The following is an 18,692-nucleotide window of genomic DNA, read 5'->3' on the forward strand; positions in this document are numbered from 1 at the left end:
CCACGCTACATGAATACTAGAAGACGTACTGGGTATAGAGACATACCAGTGGATGGATCATCTCTCTAAGTTTTAGCGCACATTACATATGATTAGTATGGGCTATGACTGTAACGTGGCAAGCGTAAATATGATAGCAAACTCTTTCTGTATTCGCCTCAACACGCCGTGGCAGATATCGGCGATTTTCAGATCTTCCGGCTTAAACGGTAGTGGATGGTGGAACACAAGATGTTCGACATACCCCACGAGAAGAAATCATATGGAGTAAATTCAGATGACCATGGGGGCTACTGAAAAGAAGAGTGAAGATGGGAAGAATGTCCATTTCAAAGCTGAGGCAATTCAGCATTAAGGTAACCAGGAGCGTCTGAAAAAATATGTGGGGGATCACCCTCTTGTTACAAGACGAAGTATCTACTGTCTCGCTGTAATCTGTATAAATAAAAGGAAATATCCTGAATGACTCATTGAGTGATTCGTCATCGCCCAGCCCAAACTTTTGGCACTGTTTAAGAAGGAATTGTTCGAAATTCCAGCTCTAAGGTGGTGAAATAGAGAATAAAAGGCTATTTGGAATATGTTGCTCTTAAGGCAATTCTGAAGGCAGAAAATTGGCATTTGGCTTCCCAGTCAGAAAAAAAATACATGTTTCAGCCTTATTTGGAAATTCGACCACTAAGGGAGTGTAATAGCAGGTGAACATTTTTTCAAATCAATTATCAAAGCATTTTTGAAGCTACATGTATGAAAGTTGGTATTTGACTTCTCTGTTAGAAATTTAAAAAAAAACGCGTGTTTCGGTGTTTTTCGAAATTCAACTCCTAAGAGGATGAAAATTTTTGAGAAAATATGCCTTTGCATTTAAAAAAATTTGAAAGCTAAATGTATGAAAATTGTAATTTCACTTCTTGGCTAGACTTGAAGAAATGTGTTAGAGGATAAAGTTTGTATGGAAATATCACCACAAGAACTCAAAAGACAGGTTTAAGGAAAGTCTCCCACTCTATCTACCAGAATAATTTTGTGGTCAGAAGTACATTCGGAAGAGATTATTCGTCTACGGCCTTAATTAGCATGAAGTGTTTAGTGCAGTAACTGCTGAACAATATTAAAATTCCATTAAAGGCAAACAAAAGAAAACAAAAAAAATCTGTGCGGGCCTTACAGTATACGCTAGCGAAGCAGCAGGCGGTGAGCTACTTTAGTTGTGGTTCAAGGCTCTACCGCAGTATGTTTAGTCAGTTTCACTTTCGAAGAGGACGTAGCACGAAAGCTGTTGTCTTTAGGAAAGATATAAAGGTGTTCCACAGTCTTGTGTGGGTGTTCTGTGCCACAAACAGGCGGGTTAGGTCTATTCACCTTTACAGACAAATGAAACGTAGCTTCGTCACTGAAAATCAGCTTCTGTGAAAAACCATCTTCCTCCAGTAGCCGCTGCAAGCCATTGCAACAGTCAAAAAACGGGGCTGCTTGTCCCGAATAGTCGGCGCGTGTAACAAATGAACCTGGAGGAGTTTCACACACGACCGTTTGTGTAGAACGTGCCAGTTACTAAGGTGTCTGCAGTTCTCTGCTCGCACATTTCGTTAGTTTCTTCAGGTTCCTGACGAATGTTTCCCACACGCGCTCCACCGTTTCTGCTGACTCTCCCGGCCGGCCCGTTTCCTTCGCATCATTTATGTCGTCCTGTCCACGGTATGTTGTGTACCCCCCACGAACTGCTTTGCCTGTTAGAGCTTTCACCTGATATTTGGTGTGAAATCGTCGCTGAACCGTCAGAATTAATTCACATTTAGCGATTTCAGGGACACAAAACGAACTCATCTTTCCATTATCTGCTATGCTCTGACACGCCTGCTGCTAGTAGAGCGCACTACAACTATATCACGGGGGCGTACTATGAATCGAAACTTGGGAAGGTGCTCTATGCACTGTAAAGTGTCACTTGCCTGTATGGCATGTAGTTTTCTGAAACCGCAGTTTTACGAACATTCCCATCCGTATCTAAAATCGGTGACGTCGCTCGTGTAGTAGCCCTATTCCGAGAGATGTCCAGTTTGAAATGGAAGATATTTTCCTCAAATGTATTTGATCAGCAACACCAGGTGGTACTGTTGTAACAGTTGCTGATGATCCAGGAGAGCCGTAAGCACCTTTTTAGTGTATCATGGAGTTGGGCCATCTAGGGACTATTGACGTGGAATCATCCCTGTAGGGGGACATTAAGCTGGCGGCCTCTTTGGCACCGTGCAAGAGTAGTACGGAAACCCATACACAGGGTGTATAAGAAACAGGTTAGATACGAGTATGATTGGCGCTTTGAGGGTACAATTTGTACATGTTGTTGTTGTGGTCTTCAGTCCTGAGACTGGTTTGATGCAGCTCTCCATGCTACTCTATCCTGTACAAGCCTCTTCATCTCCTAGTACCTACCGCAACCTACATCCTTCTGAATCTGCTTAGTGCATTCATCTCTTGGTCTACCTCTACGATTTTTACCCTCCACACTGCCCTCCAATACTAAATTGGTGATCCCTTGATGCCTCAGAACATGTCCTACCAACCGATCCCTTCTTCTAGTCAAGTTGTGCCACAAACTTCTCTTCTCGCCAATCCTATTCAATACTTCCTCATTAGTTTTGTGATCTACCCATCCAATCTTCAGCATTCTTCTGTAGCACCACATTTCAAAAGCTTCTATTCTCTTCTTGTCCAAACTATTTATCGTCCATGTTTCACTTCCATACATGGCTACACTCCATACAAATACTTTCAGAAATGACTTCCTCACATTTAAATCTATACTCGATGTTAACAAATTTCTCTTCTTCAGAAACGCTTTCCTTGCCATTGCAAGTCTACATTTTATATCCTCTCTACTTCGACCATCATCGGTTATTTTGCTCCCCAAATAGCAAAGCTCCTTTACTTCTTTAAGTGTCTCATTTCCTATTCTAATTCCCTCAGTATCACCCAAGTTAACTCGACTACTTTCCATTATCCTCGTTTTGCTTTTGTTGATGTTCATCTTATATCCTCCTTTCAAGACACTATCCATTCCGTTCAACTGCTCTTCCAAGTCATTTACTGTCTCTGATACAATTACAATGTCATCGGTGAACCTCAAAGTTTTTATTTCTTCTGCATGGATTTCAATACCTACTCCGAATTTTTCTTATCCGTAGAACGCCAGTTTTCTTTGTCCTGATAACGACAACCTCTTGAGTAGTCCCCGCCCGGAGATCCGAATGGGGAACTATTTTACCTCCGGAATATTTTACCCAAGAGGACGCCATCATCATTTAATCATACAGTAAAGCTGCATGCCCTCGGGAAAAATTACGGCCGTAGTTTCCCCTTGCTTTCAACCGTTCGCAGTACCAGCACAGCAAGGCCGTTTTGGTTAGTGTTACAAGGCCAGATCAGTCAATCATCCAGACTGTTGCCCCTGCAACTACTGAAAAGGCTGCTGCCCCTCTTCAGGAACCACACGTTTGTCTGGCCTCTCAACAGATACCCCTCCGTTGTGGTTTCACCTACGGTATGGCCATCTGTATCGCTGTGGCACGCAAGCCTCCACACCAACGGCAAAGTCCATGGTTCATGGGGGGGGGGGGGGGGCAATTTGTACATAATGATGGTAATTTCGTGTCGCTCAGCAGCCTGCATGGACGCCCCTTCGTCGATTTGCGTGTCCCCAACCCACCCCAGTCAGCCAACTCGGGAAAATGTAGGTGGAATCCGAACCACGTATTGTTGTTGCTGGGGACTCCCAACACCCTCCATATTTCGGTGCACACGTTTCACCGCTAGACCACCAGGCACGACATGGATATAAATAGTTCATGGACTGGTTTTGATCATTGAGTTTCCGAGTCTCAATATATGTGGCGTACTTGGCCGAATCTTTTCACTACGTTGAGTTAGAAGCTTAAATTTATTACATCGACCAGGGACCGCAGACCTTAGTATTTGGGGTAAATTTCAACTCTACTCCTTGTAAGTGGGCTGCTTCTGTGTTGGCAGCGCTGTATAGCGCTTGGCATTGGATGTCTGACTGCGCTTTGTTTGTAAGAAAAAAATGGTTCAAATAGCTGTAACACTATGGGACTTAACATCTGAGGTCATCAGTCCCCTAGGCGTAGAACTACTTAAACCTAACTAACCTAAGGACATCACACACATCCATGCCCGAGGCAGGATTCGAAACTGCGACGTAGCAGCAGCGCGATTCCGGACTGAAGCGCCTAGAACCGCTCAGCCACAGCGGCCGGCTCTTTGTAAGAGAGACTGTGGCTGATAGGACTCGTTGGAAGTTAATCGCCAGTAGTGTTCGGCAGTTGGAAGTTAGTCGCCAGCAGTGATGGAAGTACTGTTAGGCAGTTGGAAGTGAACAGCCAACAGTGATGGATGTTAGATGTGAGAAGTTAGCATTGATGGAGGGTAGAGGTCTGAAGTGCTAGCGTAGGCTAACGATCTGTTCATGTTCGACTTGGAGACTGAATATTATTCATGATTATATACCTTTGAACTAGATGTCAATGACGATGTATATTCGTGTCTGAACTGGATGTCACGTTATTAAGGTAAAAAAATTACATTATTTGGTTTGCAACAAAATCTTTCCTCTGCTAACCACATGTAGTTAGTGGCTTTAGTGGTTAGAATCTTTTATTTAGCTGGCTGTACTGGCGCTCGCTGTATTGCAGTAGTTCGGGTAATGAATATTTTTGTGAGGTAAGTGCTTATTGAAACGTATAGGTTATTGTTAAGATATCTTTTTAGTCACGGCCATTCTCTTGAATTAATTATTTGAATCCAGGTTTTAATTTTTTTGAACAGTCAGATTGCGCTGCGCTGCAATATTGTGGGTCAGTGTTGACATGATAATAAAAAGTAAAGAGGAAGTAGGCGCAGTACGTTCAGTTTTACTCAGCTGTTTCAGAATCAAATAACGTAGAAGTTTCATCTTCTGTGTCATTCTGCAATTTAAATGCAGTCACACTCATTTAAATATAGAAATTTCAACCTCTACCCACTCCTGGCAAAAGGCGGTCCTAACAGACGGACGGACAGATGGACAACAAACAGCAAAAATTAAAAACTGATGTAATTAGAAATTAACAATTTTCGGATTTTTCTTTTACTTCTATGTCGAAACCTTGCTGCTCGTCAAATTTCATGTTGCTAGTTCAACAGGAATACCCTACAGGTTTTGATGTGTGAGTATCGAAATATGTGACATAAATTACCATATATTTTCACAGCAATGATTTAGGAGCTTAAACTTTTCACAGCCCCGAAGGATCGTTCCTTAGTACCTAACATTAATTCAGCGTCATATCTTTTCGCTTTCCTCGGAGAAATCATTCTTAACAGTGGGTCTGAGAGACAGACGGACAGAAATGTGGACGACGAAGCAACCCTGTAAGGGTTCCCTTTTTATCGACTGAGGTACAAACCCCTAAATATAACGCCCATATTCTTTCAGGTAATCTGGTGAGCAAGATGTATCAGACAGGCGAAATACCCTCAGACTTCAAGAAGAATATAATAATTACAATCCCAAAGAAAGCAGGTGTTGACAGATGTGAAAATTACCGAACTATCAGTTTAATAAGTCACAGCTGCAAAATACTAACGCGAATTCTTTACAGACGAATGGAAAAACTGATAGAAGCCGACCTCGGGGAAGATCAGTTTGGATTCCGTAGAAACGTTGGAACACGTGAGGCAATACTGACCCTACGACTTATCTTAGAAGAAAGATTAAGGAAAGCCAAACCTACGTTTCTAGCATTTGTAGACTTAGAGAAAGCTTTTGACAATGTTGATTGGAATACTCTCTTTCAAATTCTGATGGTGGCAGCGGTATTTACAATTTGTACAGAAACCAGATGGCAGTTATAAGAGTCGAGGGGTACGAAAGGGATGCAGTGGTCGGGAAGGGAGTGAGACAGGGTTGTAGCCTCTCCCCGATGTTATTCAATCTGTATATTGAGCAAGCAATAAAGGAAACAAAAGAAAAGTTCGGAGTAGGTATTGAAATCCATGGAGAAGAAATAAAAACTTTGAGGTTCGCCGATGACATTGTAATTCTGTCAGAGACAGCAAAGGACTTGGAAGAGCAGTTGAACGGAATGGACGGTGTCTTGAAAGGAGGGTATAAGATGAACATCAACAAAAGCAAAACGAGGATAATGGAATGTAGTCGAATTAAGTAGGGTGATGCTGAGGAAATGAGACACTTAAAGTAGTAAAGGAGTTTTGTTATTTGGGAAGCAAAATAACTGATGATGGTCGAAGTAGAGAGGATATAGAATATAGACTGGCAATGGCAAGGAAAGCATTTGTGAAGAAGAAAAATTTGTGAACATCGAGTATAGATTTAAGTGTCAGGAAATCATTTCTGAAAGTATATGTATGGAGTGTAGTCATGTATGGAAGTGAAACGTGGACGATAAATAGTATAGACTAGAAGAGAATAGAAACTTTTGAAATGTGGTGCTACAGAAGAATGCTGAAGATTAGATGGGTAGACCATATAACTAATGAGGACGTATTGAATAGAATTGGGGAGAAGATGAGTTTGTGGCACAACTTGACTAGAAGAAGGGATCGGTTGGTAGGACATGTTCTGAGACATCGAGGGATCACCAATTTAGTATTGGAGGGCAGCGTGGAGGGTAAAAATTGTAGAGGGAGACCAAGAGATGAATTCACTGAGCAGATTCAGAAGGATGTAGGCTGCAGTAGGTACTGGGAGGTGAAGAAGCTTGCGCAGGTTAGAGTAGCATGGAGAGCTGCATCAAACCAGTCTCAGGGCTGAAGATCATATCAACAACAACATTCTTTCAGGATATAGAGCTGATTAAAACTAGAAAAACTGTGTTGATAATCGTCAGTATTCAGTGTGTAACAGTTCTGCGAAGATGAGATCCGAAAAGTTTTCAACAATTTCCGTAGCGTACGTTTACCAAGATGGACGTGTTCAAGTGTTCTGCACAGTCGACACAGGAACACTACGACGACATCCACCAGCATTGCTGGAAACCATAGAAGGTAAATTGAAACTGCAATACTTACTTTACGGTGTTAAACTTTCAAACTACTGATAATTATAAACAATTAAGAACGTCATTACTATCTTTTGTTAAGAAAAACTTGATTATTTTTTTTTTAACACGCGGAGAGTGACCACACTGGCAAGTCACATTAATGTGACCACGTGTCAAAAGCCTTAATAACCACCTTTTGCAGCTTGGACCGCTGCGAGACATACAGGAAGACATTTGGTGAGGTTCTGGAAGATGTCGACATGGATGTGGATCCATGGCGACAACAGGGCCGTAGCCAACTGCGCTTTCTATGTGTCTCGATTGAGAAACAGCCCGATCGAGGTGGTCCCACGGATTCTCGATTGTGTTTGAAAGCGGTAAGTTTGGTGGCCAGGTGAGTACGGTAAACCCATCCTGAGGCTCTTCGAACTACACACCAACACTGCGTACTGCGCGACACGTTTCATTGTCCTGCTGGTACCCTACTGGCCATTAAAATTGCTACACCACGAAGATGACGTGCTACAGACTCGAAATTTAACCGACAGGAAGAAGATGCTGTGATATGCAAATGATTAGCTTTATAGAGTATTCACACAAGGTTGGCGCCGGTGGCGACACCCGACACCTACAACGTGCTGACATGAGGAAAGTTTCCAACCAATTTCTCATACACAAACAGCAGTTGACCGGCGTTGCCTGGTGAAACGTTCCTGCGATGCCTCGTGTAAGGAGGAGAAAAGCGTACCGTCACGTTTCCGACTTTGATGAAGGTCGGACTGTAGCCTATCGCGATTGTGGATTATCGTATCGTAACATTGCTGCTCGCGTTGGTCGAGATCAAATGACTGTTAGCAGATTATGGAATCGGTGAGTTCAGGAAGGTAATACGGAACACCGTGCTGGATCCCAACGGCCTCGTATCACTAGCAGTCGAGACGACAGGCAACTTATCCGCATGGCTGTTACGGATGGTGCAGCCACGTCTCGATCCCTGAGTCAACAGATGGGGACGTCTGCAAGACAACAATCATCTGCACGAACAGTTCGACGACGTTTGTAGCAGCATGGACTATCAGCTCGGAGACCACGGCTGCGGTTACCCTTAACGCTGCACCACAGACATGAGCGCCTGCGATGGTGTACTCAACGACGAACCTGGGTGCACGAATGGCAAAACGTCATTTTTTCGGATGAATCCAGGTTCTGTTTACAGCATCATGATAATCACTTCAGTGTTTGGCGACATCGCGGTGAACGCACATTGGAAGCGTGTATTCGTCATCGCCATACTGGCGTATCACCCGGCGTGATGGTTTGTGGTGCCATAGGCTACACGTCTCGGTCACCTGTTGCTCGCATTGACGGCACTTTGAACAGTGGACGTTACTTTTCAGATGTGTTACGACCCGTGGTTCTACCCTTCATTCGATCCCTGCGAAACCCTACATTTCTGCAGGATAAATAATCTCCCCAATTGAAAACGTCTGGTCAGTGGTGGCCGAACAACTTTCCCGTCACAATACGCCAGTCACTACTCTTGATGAACTGTGGTATCGTGTTGAAGCTGCACGTACAGCTGTACCTGTACACGCCATCCAAGCTCTGTTTGACTTAATGCCCAGGCGTATCAAGGCCGTAATTACGGCCAGAGTTGGTTGTTCTGGGTACTGATTTCTCAGGATCTATGCACCCAAATTGCGTGAAAATGTAATCACATGTCAGTTCTAGTATAATATATTTGTCCAATGAATACCCGTTTATCATCTGCATTTCCTCTTGGTATATCAATTTTAATGGCCAGTAGTGTATATGCTGTCGTGCCGCGGAGAAACAAAGTGCATATACGCGTGGACATGGTCGGCAAGGATAGAAACATTCTTGTGTTGATCCATTGTGTTTTCGATAATGACGCTGTCATACTGGGAACGCTACCAAAACATTCCCCAAACCATAACGGCCTCTCCTCCGGCTTCAGTGTTTGCTGTGAGATTTTTAAGCCGTACAAGCGAACGGCCATCTGTCCAATGAAGCATGAAATTTGATTCATCTCAAATGGCCACCTGGCGCCATTCAGTAGAAGTCTACTCACGGTACTGACGTGCAAATGCCAGCCTTAGTCGCCGATGAACGGCAGTCAGCATGTGTGCATGAACGACGCACCTCCTGCAGAGCACCACACGGAGGAACGTTCGCTGGACAGCCGTTGAGGAAACGCTGTTGTTAGCCCCGTCGTTTGTCTGGGCTTTCAGTTGCTGACCAGTAGCACACCCATTCTGCAGCCGTCATTCTCCCCTGTCATCTATGGCCCATAGTGCACCACAGTTGCCTCGGCGGCTAATTTGGATAACGCCATTCTCGACGCCTGATTTGTGTAACGCCATTCTCGATGCCTAATTTGTATAACGCTACACCCTATGGGGAGAGAAGGAGAGTTTCAGTTTCAATGAATCAAAGTTTAAGAAGTAAATTTTTTTTTAATTTTTTTACTTTATTGTTATTTTGACACCTGAACAATCAGGTAGGCTGGCAGCAGCACAATACGCCGCTCTTCAGCCGAAGAGAGTACAATGAGATAAACAGAGAAGAGACATCACTTAGAAAAACGGCGGGAAAAAACAGTAGACACATGAACATAAAAACACAAGAAGCCGTTCACACTCGATGACAATCCACACTACGAACTGTTGACATGACGGACAAACACTGAAGAATACGATGGCACTGGTGAACAATGGAGTGTGACGGTGAACACTGAACACTAAACATGACGGCACACACGATACACTGATGGCGGTGATGTCCGGCGCGCGAATGTCCACTGAGCGTGTGCGAGTCCGGGGACCTGCCAAGAGGTGAACAGGGGTGAGGTGGGGGAGAGGGGAGAAAAAAAAGGATGCCAATGGCTTAGGAGACGGGGGCAGGAGGAGAGGGACAGGGGAGGGGAGGCCCGGGGGAGGAGGGGGGAGAAAGGAGGGAGGGAAAAGGGAGAGAAGGGAGGGAGTGTGCCCAGAGGAGTAAGTACAGGAGGAGGGCAGGAGGATCAAAGTTGGTAGGAGGGGTAGATGGAAGGGAGGAGGGCATCATCAGGGAGAGGGAGCTGGCGGAAGCCACCTTGGGAGAGGGTAAGGAAGGTGGAGAGATGGAGACCGGGTGGGACGTGCGAATACAGGCGCGGCAGCGGGCGGGGGTGGGAGAGGATCGGGGAGACGAGCGGGTGAGGAGGATCGAGTTTGTGGGAGGTGTACAGGATCCGTATCCTTTCAAGGAAAAGAAGGAGGTGAGGGAAAGGGATGAGATCATACAGGATCCGCGTGGGGGAGGGGAGACGGATGCGATAGGCGAGGCGGAGAGCATGACGTTCGATGCTTTGGAGGGAGTTGTAAAAGGTAGGGGGGGTGGAGATCCAATCCGGATGGGCATAACAAAGGATAGGGCGGATGAGGGATTTATAGGTGTGGAGGGTGGTGGAGGGGTCCAGACCCCACGTACGGCCGGAGAGGAGCTTGAGGAGACTGAGTCGTGAGCGTGCCTTGGCTTGGATTGTCCGGAGGTGGGGAGTCCAGGAGAGGCGACGGTCGAGGGTGACGCCAAGGTACTTAAGGGTGGGAGTGAGGGCGATAGGACGGCCATAGATGGTGAGATGGAAATCAAGGAGGCGGAAGGAAAGGGTGGTTTTGCCTACAATGATCGCCTGGGTTTTGGAGGGATTGACCTTGAGCAACCACTGGTTGCACCAAGCGGTAAACCGGTCAAGATGGGATTGGAGAAGGTGTTGGGAGCGCTGCAGGGTGGGGACAAGGGCAAGGAACGCGGTGTCATCGGCAAACTGGAGGAGGTGGACGGGGGGTGACGGCGGCGGCATGTCCGCCGTGTACAAAAGGTACAGAAGGGGGGAGAGGACGGAGCCTTGGGGCACACCGGCAGAGGGGAAAAAGGTTTTGGAATCGGTGTTATGGATGGTGACATAAGAAGGACGGCGGGAGAGAAAGGAGACGATCAGACGGACGTAGTTAATGGGAAGGGCGAAGGTTTGGAGCTTGAAGAGGAGACCGGAATGCCATACGCGGTCATAGGCACGTTCGAGGTCCAGGGAGAGGAAGATTGCGGAGCGACGGGAATTAAGCTGTTCGGAAAGGAGATGAGGTGAAGGAGAAGATCGTCGGAAGAGAAGGACGGCCGAAAGCCACACTGGGTAACGGGAAGGAGGCGGTGCTGGCGGAGATGCTGGTGGATGCGTCGGGTGAGGATAGATTCCAGGACCTTGCTGAAGACCGAAGTAAGGTTGATGGGACGGTAGGAGGAGACGGCAGACGGCGGTTTGCCAGGTTTAAGGAACATGAGGATATGGGAGGTTTTCCACAGGTCGGAGTAGTAACCGGTGGACAGGACTACCCAAGTACTGGAAACCAGGAGCGAGGGGAGGGACAGAGGTGTCAGTTCGATCGCGGATATCCGGGAAGAGGGAGTAATCGAACTGGGGATCATCGGGGATGGAAAATACATCGGAGAGGTAGGAGGCAAAGTGGTTGGCCTTACTAAGGGTGTCAGGGAAGGGGTGATCATCATGGAGAATACGAAGTAAATAATTATTTTTTATTTATCCGTAACCATGTTCCTCGCAAAAACGAGAACATGGATTTTCTTGAATTACAGCGCAAACTACCAAGAATCAAAACAAATGTTTAAGACAAAATGGACGTAGTTTTTTATGTAGAATCTGATTCTGCAATAAAAAATGGGTGTACCCATTTGAAATTTTAAAGTTGCCTCCCACCCCATCCTCAGGGGGCTGGGGTGGCGGGCTAATTTTAGCACCAGCAGATGTCCCCCTCGAAAATAATCAACTTTGGAATCTACGCATTTTTTCGTGTGAAGCTTATTTTTCGAGTTATTCTGGTTTGCCACCTTAAAATTTACACCCTGTATATCTTCCATTGCTAGTGCTGCCACCTACCGTCTGTTATTGCATGTCGACGTCGAACACAGGCGTTTGTTACATTAATGTGTAATAGCCGGCACAGTAGCTCAGCGTGTTCGGTGGGAAGGATAGCTGCCCTCTGTAACAAAGTAACTGAGTGAATGGGTGAATTAAAAACTTGAACAAGTGTGAAGGGACATCCTTCCAGAACAAATACAACGACCAAAAACGAACAAAATGAGATTTAAAAAAAGTGGTCAGTGCGACAAAATGTGAATCCTAAGAGCCCGGGTTCGATTCCTGGCTGGGTCGGAGATTTTTCCTGCTGAGGGACTGGGTGTTGTGTTGTCCTGATCATCACATATCATCTTCATCGACGCAGAAGTCACCGAAGTGGCGTCAAATCGAAAGATCTGCACCCGGCGAACGGTCTATCCGACGGCAGGCCCTAGCCACACGACATTTATAAAGAGAAATGTGAGGGACAGTCAGAAGGGCTCTCTGTGGGGCACAGTGGTGTAGGAGACACCAGACGGGGCGTCTTGTTCGGGAGAAGGCGGACGGTCGCCAGCGAGAGCGGCGGGAGCCCTCCGAGCGGCAGCCGCAGAAGGCTGAACCACCGGCTACCGCTGCAACATGCAGACATCGACTCGCCTGACTGCCTTCGCGAGGTGCTAACAACAAGCCTACATGATAATTTTTTTATTTTTACGGCACGTGAAGTTCATAGCTCGAATATCAATCAACCGAAGCATTTCGATGCAGCTCTCACAAATTCTCGGGAAAACCGTCTTTGAGGTTTTGGAAGAATAGCAAGAGTTGTATGCGTATTTTACATAGGGCAGAGAAGGGTCGCGCTCTCGACTTGTTGGAGTTAAAAATTTACAATGCCAAAAGGCATCATTCCCCTAGGGTACCCCACGCCTGCTTTGCTTTGTTTGATAACATACTACAAGAACCAAATGATGCCTCGGGTATTTATACCTGGCCTTACTTGATGAGTTATGTTGATGACAGAAGGCAGTTCCCTTACTTCCGCACAGTAGTCGCTCTAATCTTGTAACTGATTATCTCCTACCTACTCGTGGAATGTATAGCCAAACTATATAATTTTATTTATTGAGTGCTTATACGTTGTTTAAAAGTTTTCTGTGGGAGACATGTCACGATGTATGTGAAGCCCTCTATTGGTTAAGTTCTTACGATCGGTGCGCGCCTACATAAGATCCTAGCGGCCGACCCAACAGAGGGCGCTGTTCATTGATCTGTCTCTTTTTCAGCTGTCATATAGACATTTTATCTTTCATAAGTAATTTATAGGTTGCCACAGGCAATGTATTACGCTATATGAATTGCTGACCTTAAATTCACCATAAAAAATAATGGTAGGATCTATATTCTTCGTATATTTTCTTTTAATAATTTTACATGGGTAACTGCATTCATCTTTCAATGTATCACAATTGGTTTCTATGATAGCCATCAATTTTAATAAGTCTGCTACATGCATTTTATCTAATGTGCTTTTATCAGATTATGTTTTTGCGTAAATGATGACTACATATAAGCAAGCCCACAGTAGCGACACCTAGGGAAGGTGTAGGTAAACAGATTTCTAGATGCTACTGCACCTCAGTAGCTAGTTGGCAATGATCACTATGGGGACGATGTGGCCTATTCTACACCATATTTTAAATATATGTGACGATGCTATGCTGATTATATTTACATGTTTTGACGATGCCATTATGGCCGTATCACTTTAGGACATGGTATAAAAAAGGTACGTTATACCATAATTTATCTGTACATTTCCCTGGTGTATGACAGTATATTGTGATACACATTGCTGTTTTATGTTAAAAGACACACTGCTCATTAGATGTATATATTTTAGTTCTGAAGATGGTCATCGTCTAAAGAATTCATTTGTGATCAGAGACTGGAATATAAAAGCATTTTGGAAGAATCTTTAATTCACTAAATATATGGGAGTTCCTTCATCTGTTATGTAGATAGATCGTAGTAGCTGCCCGGTGGCTAGAGTCACAACATCGTTGCTACAGTCTACGGAAACCAGCTCATAGATGTTAGCCACAGATAGGACTGTGTATACAGTTAAGGCCTAAAGATGGTGTACTGAATCACCGGAACTGGTAGCTATATAATAAATAACATCGGAAGGATGGCTGCAGTTTTCCATTTAATTTTTACATAAGTGAATGGTCCAAGTCCCTCAAACCTTCAGTCAGAAGACTGGAAGTACAAAAACAAAAACTAGTAAACACAACTCACTTAGGACACCCTGCTGTGGCAGCCACTTGTTGATCATAACATTATCTGGTTGTCCAGGCAACGAGTCGTTCTCCCATTTCCAAAGGACTCGCTGCGGCAGCTCTCGAAACGCATCCAGGAAGGCCTGTATCTTCTCCCAAGGCAACGAATTACTCTTGACGTTGGAGCCGAGACTGAAGTAGACCACTCCGTGTTCCGCTCCGTCCATGAACTCCTGGATGTCCTACAATAGAGGAAATAACACAATGGCTGAATAATTAAAATCTCGTTGCCTTTCGCCCGAATGTCACTCTTGATTGAGTGGTGTAACAAGAGGGACCTTCAAGTAAATCAACAGAGAAACAAAGCCACAATCCTTGGCCACAACACTCTACAATTGCTTCCTTGCAGATTTCCGCCTCGCCAACTACAACCAACCCATCCCTCTAACTAACAAAGAAAGTAAAGAAAATATTTTATACTAGCCTTCGACAGAAAACTAATATGGAAAGCACACCTTCTCAACATCCAACACGAAGCGCTATACATGCTTAAACTACCAACAGGCAACATCTGGAATCTACATCATTCTATCACTATCCTTGGCGAAAAATCCATCATCTTCCCAATCCAGACTTATGACAATGTTGTCTACAACTTCGTCTCTCCTAAGTTCTGGAAATCCCTTGAAATCCTAGAAAGACATACACATCGCTTCACGTCCCGGAACCACCTACGTTAATAAGTTCTATTCCTACACTAACTCTCCATTTCACACACCTTCTTTTCTTGGAATACATTCGAATCCATCACTTTAACTAAAAAATGGTCAAAGCAATCAATATGCTATCCACCAATCCCCTTTTCAGGTACCTCGTTGCACCATAACGCTAATATCTTATCTTCCACGCAACTTCATGCCTTATTCATTCTCTCCCACAGAACGTTCGACCAATATGCACTACCCAGAGATGAAATCTGCTCCAAGATATACCCACCTTGCCTTCATCACCGATGCTCCTGTTCACGCCATTCTTCGGTTTTGTCCCTCTTCCATCCTTCCTCTCAAATTATGTTAGTGGTTTCCTATGGCTCCACCGAGCCCCACTGTAGTAGGGTTTACTCATTATTCCAACTTCATCACGAGTGTGACCTTTCTGATGCACCAGCAGCATAATCAGTACATCATAACAGCGTCAACATCATCCATGATAACATAGAGGTGACAAAAGTCGTGGGATACCTCCTAACGTCGTGTCCGACCTTCTTTTTCGCGGCATAGTGTAGAAAATCGACGTGGCATGAATTCAATAAGTCATTGGACGTCCCCTGCAGAAATATTGAACCATGCTGCCTCTATAGCCGTCCACAAATGCGAAAGTGTAGCCTGTGCAGGATTTTCTGCATGAAGACCTTACAATTATGTCCACTGAATATTCAGTGAGATTTAACTCGGGCGATATGGGTAGACAAATCATTCGCTCGAACTGTCCAGAATGTTCTTATAACAAATCGCAAACAATTGTGGCCCAGTAACATGGCACATTGACCCATAAAAATTCCACCGTTGTTTGGCAACATGAAGTTTACAAGTGGCTGCAAATGGTCTCCAAGTAACCGAGTATAACCATTCCCAAGCAAAGATCGGTTCAGTTGGACCAGAGGACACGGTTCACGTCACATAAACACAGCCCACACCATTATAGAGCCACCACCAGCTTTCACAGTGCCTTGTTGACATCTTCGATCCATGGCTTTGTGAGGTCAGCACCACAGTCGAACCCTATCATCAGCTCTTACCAACTGAAATCGAGACTCATCTGACCAGTCGTCTAGGCTCCAACCGGTATGGTCACGAGCGCAGGAGAGACACAGCGGACGATGTTGTGCTGTTAGCAAAGGCACTCGCGTCGGTCGTCTACTGCCATAGCCCATTCGCTCCAGAATTTGCAACATTGTCCTAATCGATACGTTCGTCGTACGTCCCACATTGATTTCTGCGATTATTTCATGCAGTGTTGCTTGCCTGTTAGCACTGATAACTTTAGGTCGTTATGTGTATTCTGTTGGCCACTGCGTTATTCGTGTGAGAAGTAATGCCTGAAATATGGTGTTCTCGACACACTCTTAACACTGTGGGCACCGGAATATTGAATTCCTTAACAATTTCCAAAATGAAATGTCCCGTGCGTTTTGCTCCAATACCATTCCGCGTTCAAAGTCTGTCAGTTCCCGTCATTTCGGAAACCTTTTCACATGAATCTCATGAGTACAAATACCAACTCCACCAAAGCGATGCCCTTTTATACCTCGCGTACGCGAGACTATCAGCATGTGTATATGTGCATATTGCTATCCCATAGCAGTTGTGTAAAATCATTTGAAAAATTTAAAGATCATAAACAGTCTTAAGAATAGGAATATTTTATCTGTTTGTGTAATTACCACGTAATTCAAAATTTAAAATTTTTGGGAAAGAGCAATTTTATCCCCTAGCAGCCGGTTCCCCTCGTGGGATCCCTTTTTCAGTGCTAATCGATTACAAACCCGACACGAATTGCTGCTGTCAGTTCACGAAGATGCGTCTCAACCAGAAACCGATCTGTGAACAAACCTGAATGCAATGTATTTTCAGGTCGGCATCTCGCAAAACGTGGCACACGAATTTGCACGTCTTCAGTGGGTCAAGAAACTTTGAAACTGGATGGTAAACGAATGCAGGCGTGTCTAATCTGCCAGGAAGATTCAGTCGTGTCTATTGTTTGAGGAGTCACGTTGTTGTTGCTTTTCATATGATAGGCGTTCAGTGTAATTGCGGCGTTGAAACTGGAATATATGCAGAGTGTACTTATGCGCTGTTTCGGGTGTCTTTTTCGTACGATGTCCTCGACTCACTCATTCAGATTACGCTGAACATGGATTATTTCTACGTTATCTGTGATCAAATGTTGCCGTTGCTTCTACATCTTCAATATGTGTGTATTGTGAACACCCCTGTCTTCGAAGATGACGACAGTTTTGTTCACAGGCCTCCTGACATACTGTTTTGCTTTGACGAATAAGCAGGCACTCTCTCTCTTATCTAGAGTGTTCTACTAATTCGCCCTTTCTTAATGCTATAGAAAACACGGTGAAACGTTGCTAACGTCACTGTAGTTTCATAGCTTTGCTGACCTAATCATCAATGAGTGGCTTCAACTGGATAGAACATGCAAAAAAAAAAAAAACTTTTAGATTCTCTTCCTCGCCGAAATGAGGCTGTCATTAAAGATTTTGACGATGTTTTGATGTCTCCTGCAGGTGAGTAATTTTTTGTCCGGCATACATAACTCGGGAGCTGCTGATGTTAGCTTGGACAGCAGGCCATATGTTCGATTGGGAACGGGACAGAGTACTGTGCACGGCCATTTGATTTTGGGACATAGTAAAGGAAGACTTCAGAATTAACAGGAATGATGGGCTCCCAAACAGAGACGGTTGTTCCCAACTGAAATGTGTTTGGTACCAGTTAAAGGTCACATTTGGAAGCTAGATCCCCAAGGATAGAGGCATCCAGACGGCACCCGATGTAAAGTATGATGGAACATTCTAGGTCTCGAGTACGGACCCTGTCACAATTCCCAATTGCCGTGTAGTACCCGGAGAAGTTGGATTACCTACGAAAAGACGCTTCACCACAAGGTGACAGGAGTGATAGTCTTCGAAACGTGGTGCTTGAAGCCCGATAACTTTATATTACGCTACCTGTCAAAAGGAGGGGACATGGTCAGACGTCATTGTAAATCCGTACACCATCAGCGGGTATTCTGCAATTCTCTATAACAAGTAGATCGTCCGCAATCGTGTTTTTCCTGTTTAATGTTGTTACCATGCCCCGAAGGATATATAAAGGGCGTCAAGAGTGATAAATGTTGAGTGATCACTGTGAAGGACACGAAGACACCACTTACCCATTTGAGACAACGTTATTGGCAGCTGAGTTTGAAATGGGCTCACTGTGAGTCTCCGTTTAGCCGGCTAATCGAATCGTGCTGTATTCAGATTTTCGGGGGATTAGGATACGATAGTGGCCGGATGTTGGACTGCGTCCAAACGTGAGGGCAGCCATATTCGTCGTCAAACTTGTGGTCAACCACGTCTGGCCACCACAAGAGAGGATCGCCGTATTGTGCACAAAGCGCATCGTAACCTCTTCACTTCAGCATTTGACATTTAGAAGTAATAATGGACTCTCTGAAACATTCTGCGTCATCTTACTCCACTGTTCTGAGACCAGACTAGGGAATTACCATTCCAAGTGTAGGCTACTGTTAACATCACTCCACTAAAGGCTGCATTTGGAGTAGTCCCACGATCTAGAAGCATGGAATGGTAATGAATGGCGTTGAATTGAGAACAGCAATGAATTGTGGTTCTGCACATGACTATTGTTGGTG

General features: G+C 44.8%; 1 protein-coding gene across 1 annotated transcript in view; it reads right to left on the reverse strand.

The window, feature by feature from the left end:
• The window catches only part of LOC124777062 (UDP-glycosyltransferase UGT5-like), a 113,853-nt gene that overhangs the window by 23,982 nt on the left and 71,179 nt on the right, over nt 1-18,692 (reverse strand). The window contains exon 5 of the mRNA XM_047252335.1: nt 14,278-14,500. Within this exon, the coding sequence (XP_047108291.1) occupies nt 14,278-14,500 (223 nt within the window). The remainder of the gene's footprint in view (nt 1-14,277; nt 14,501-18,692) is intronic.

Source organism: Schistocerca piceifrons, chromosome 2, assembly GCF_021461385.2.
Source record: "Schistocerca piceifrons isolate TAMUIC-IGC-003096 chromosome 2, iqSchPice1.1, whole genome shotgun sequence".
NCBI classification, from domain to species: Eukaryota; Metazoa; Arthropoda; class Insecta; order Orthoptera; family Acrididae; genus Schistocerca; species Schistocerca piceifrons.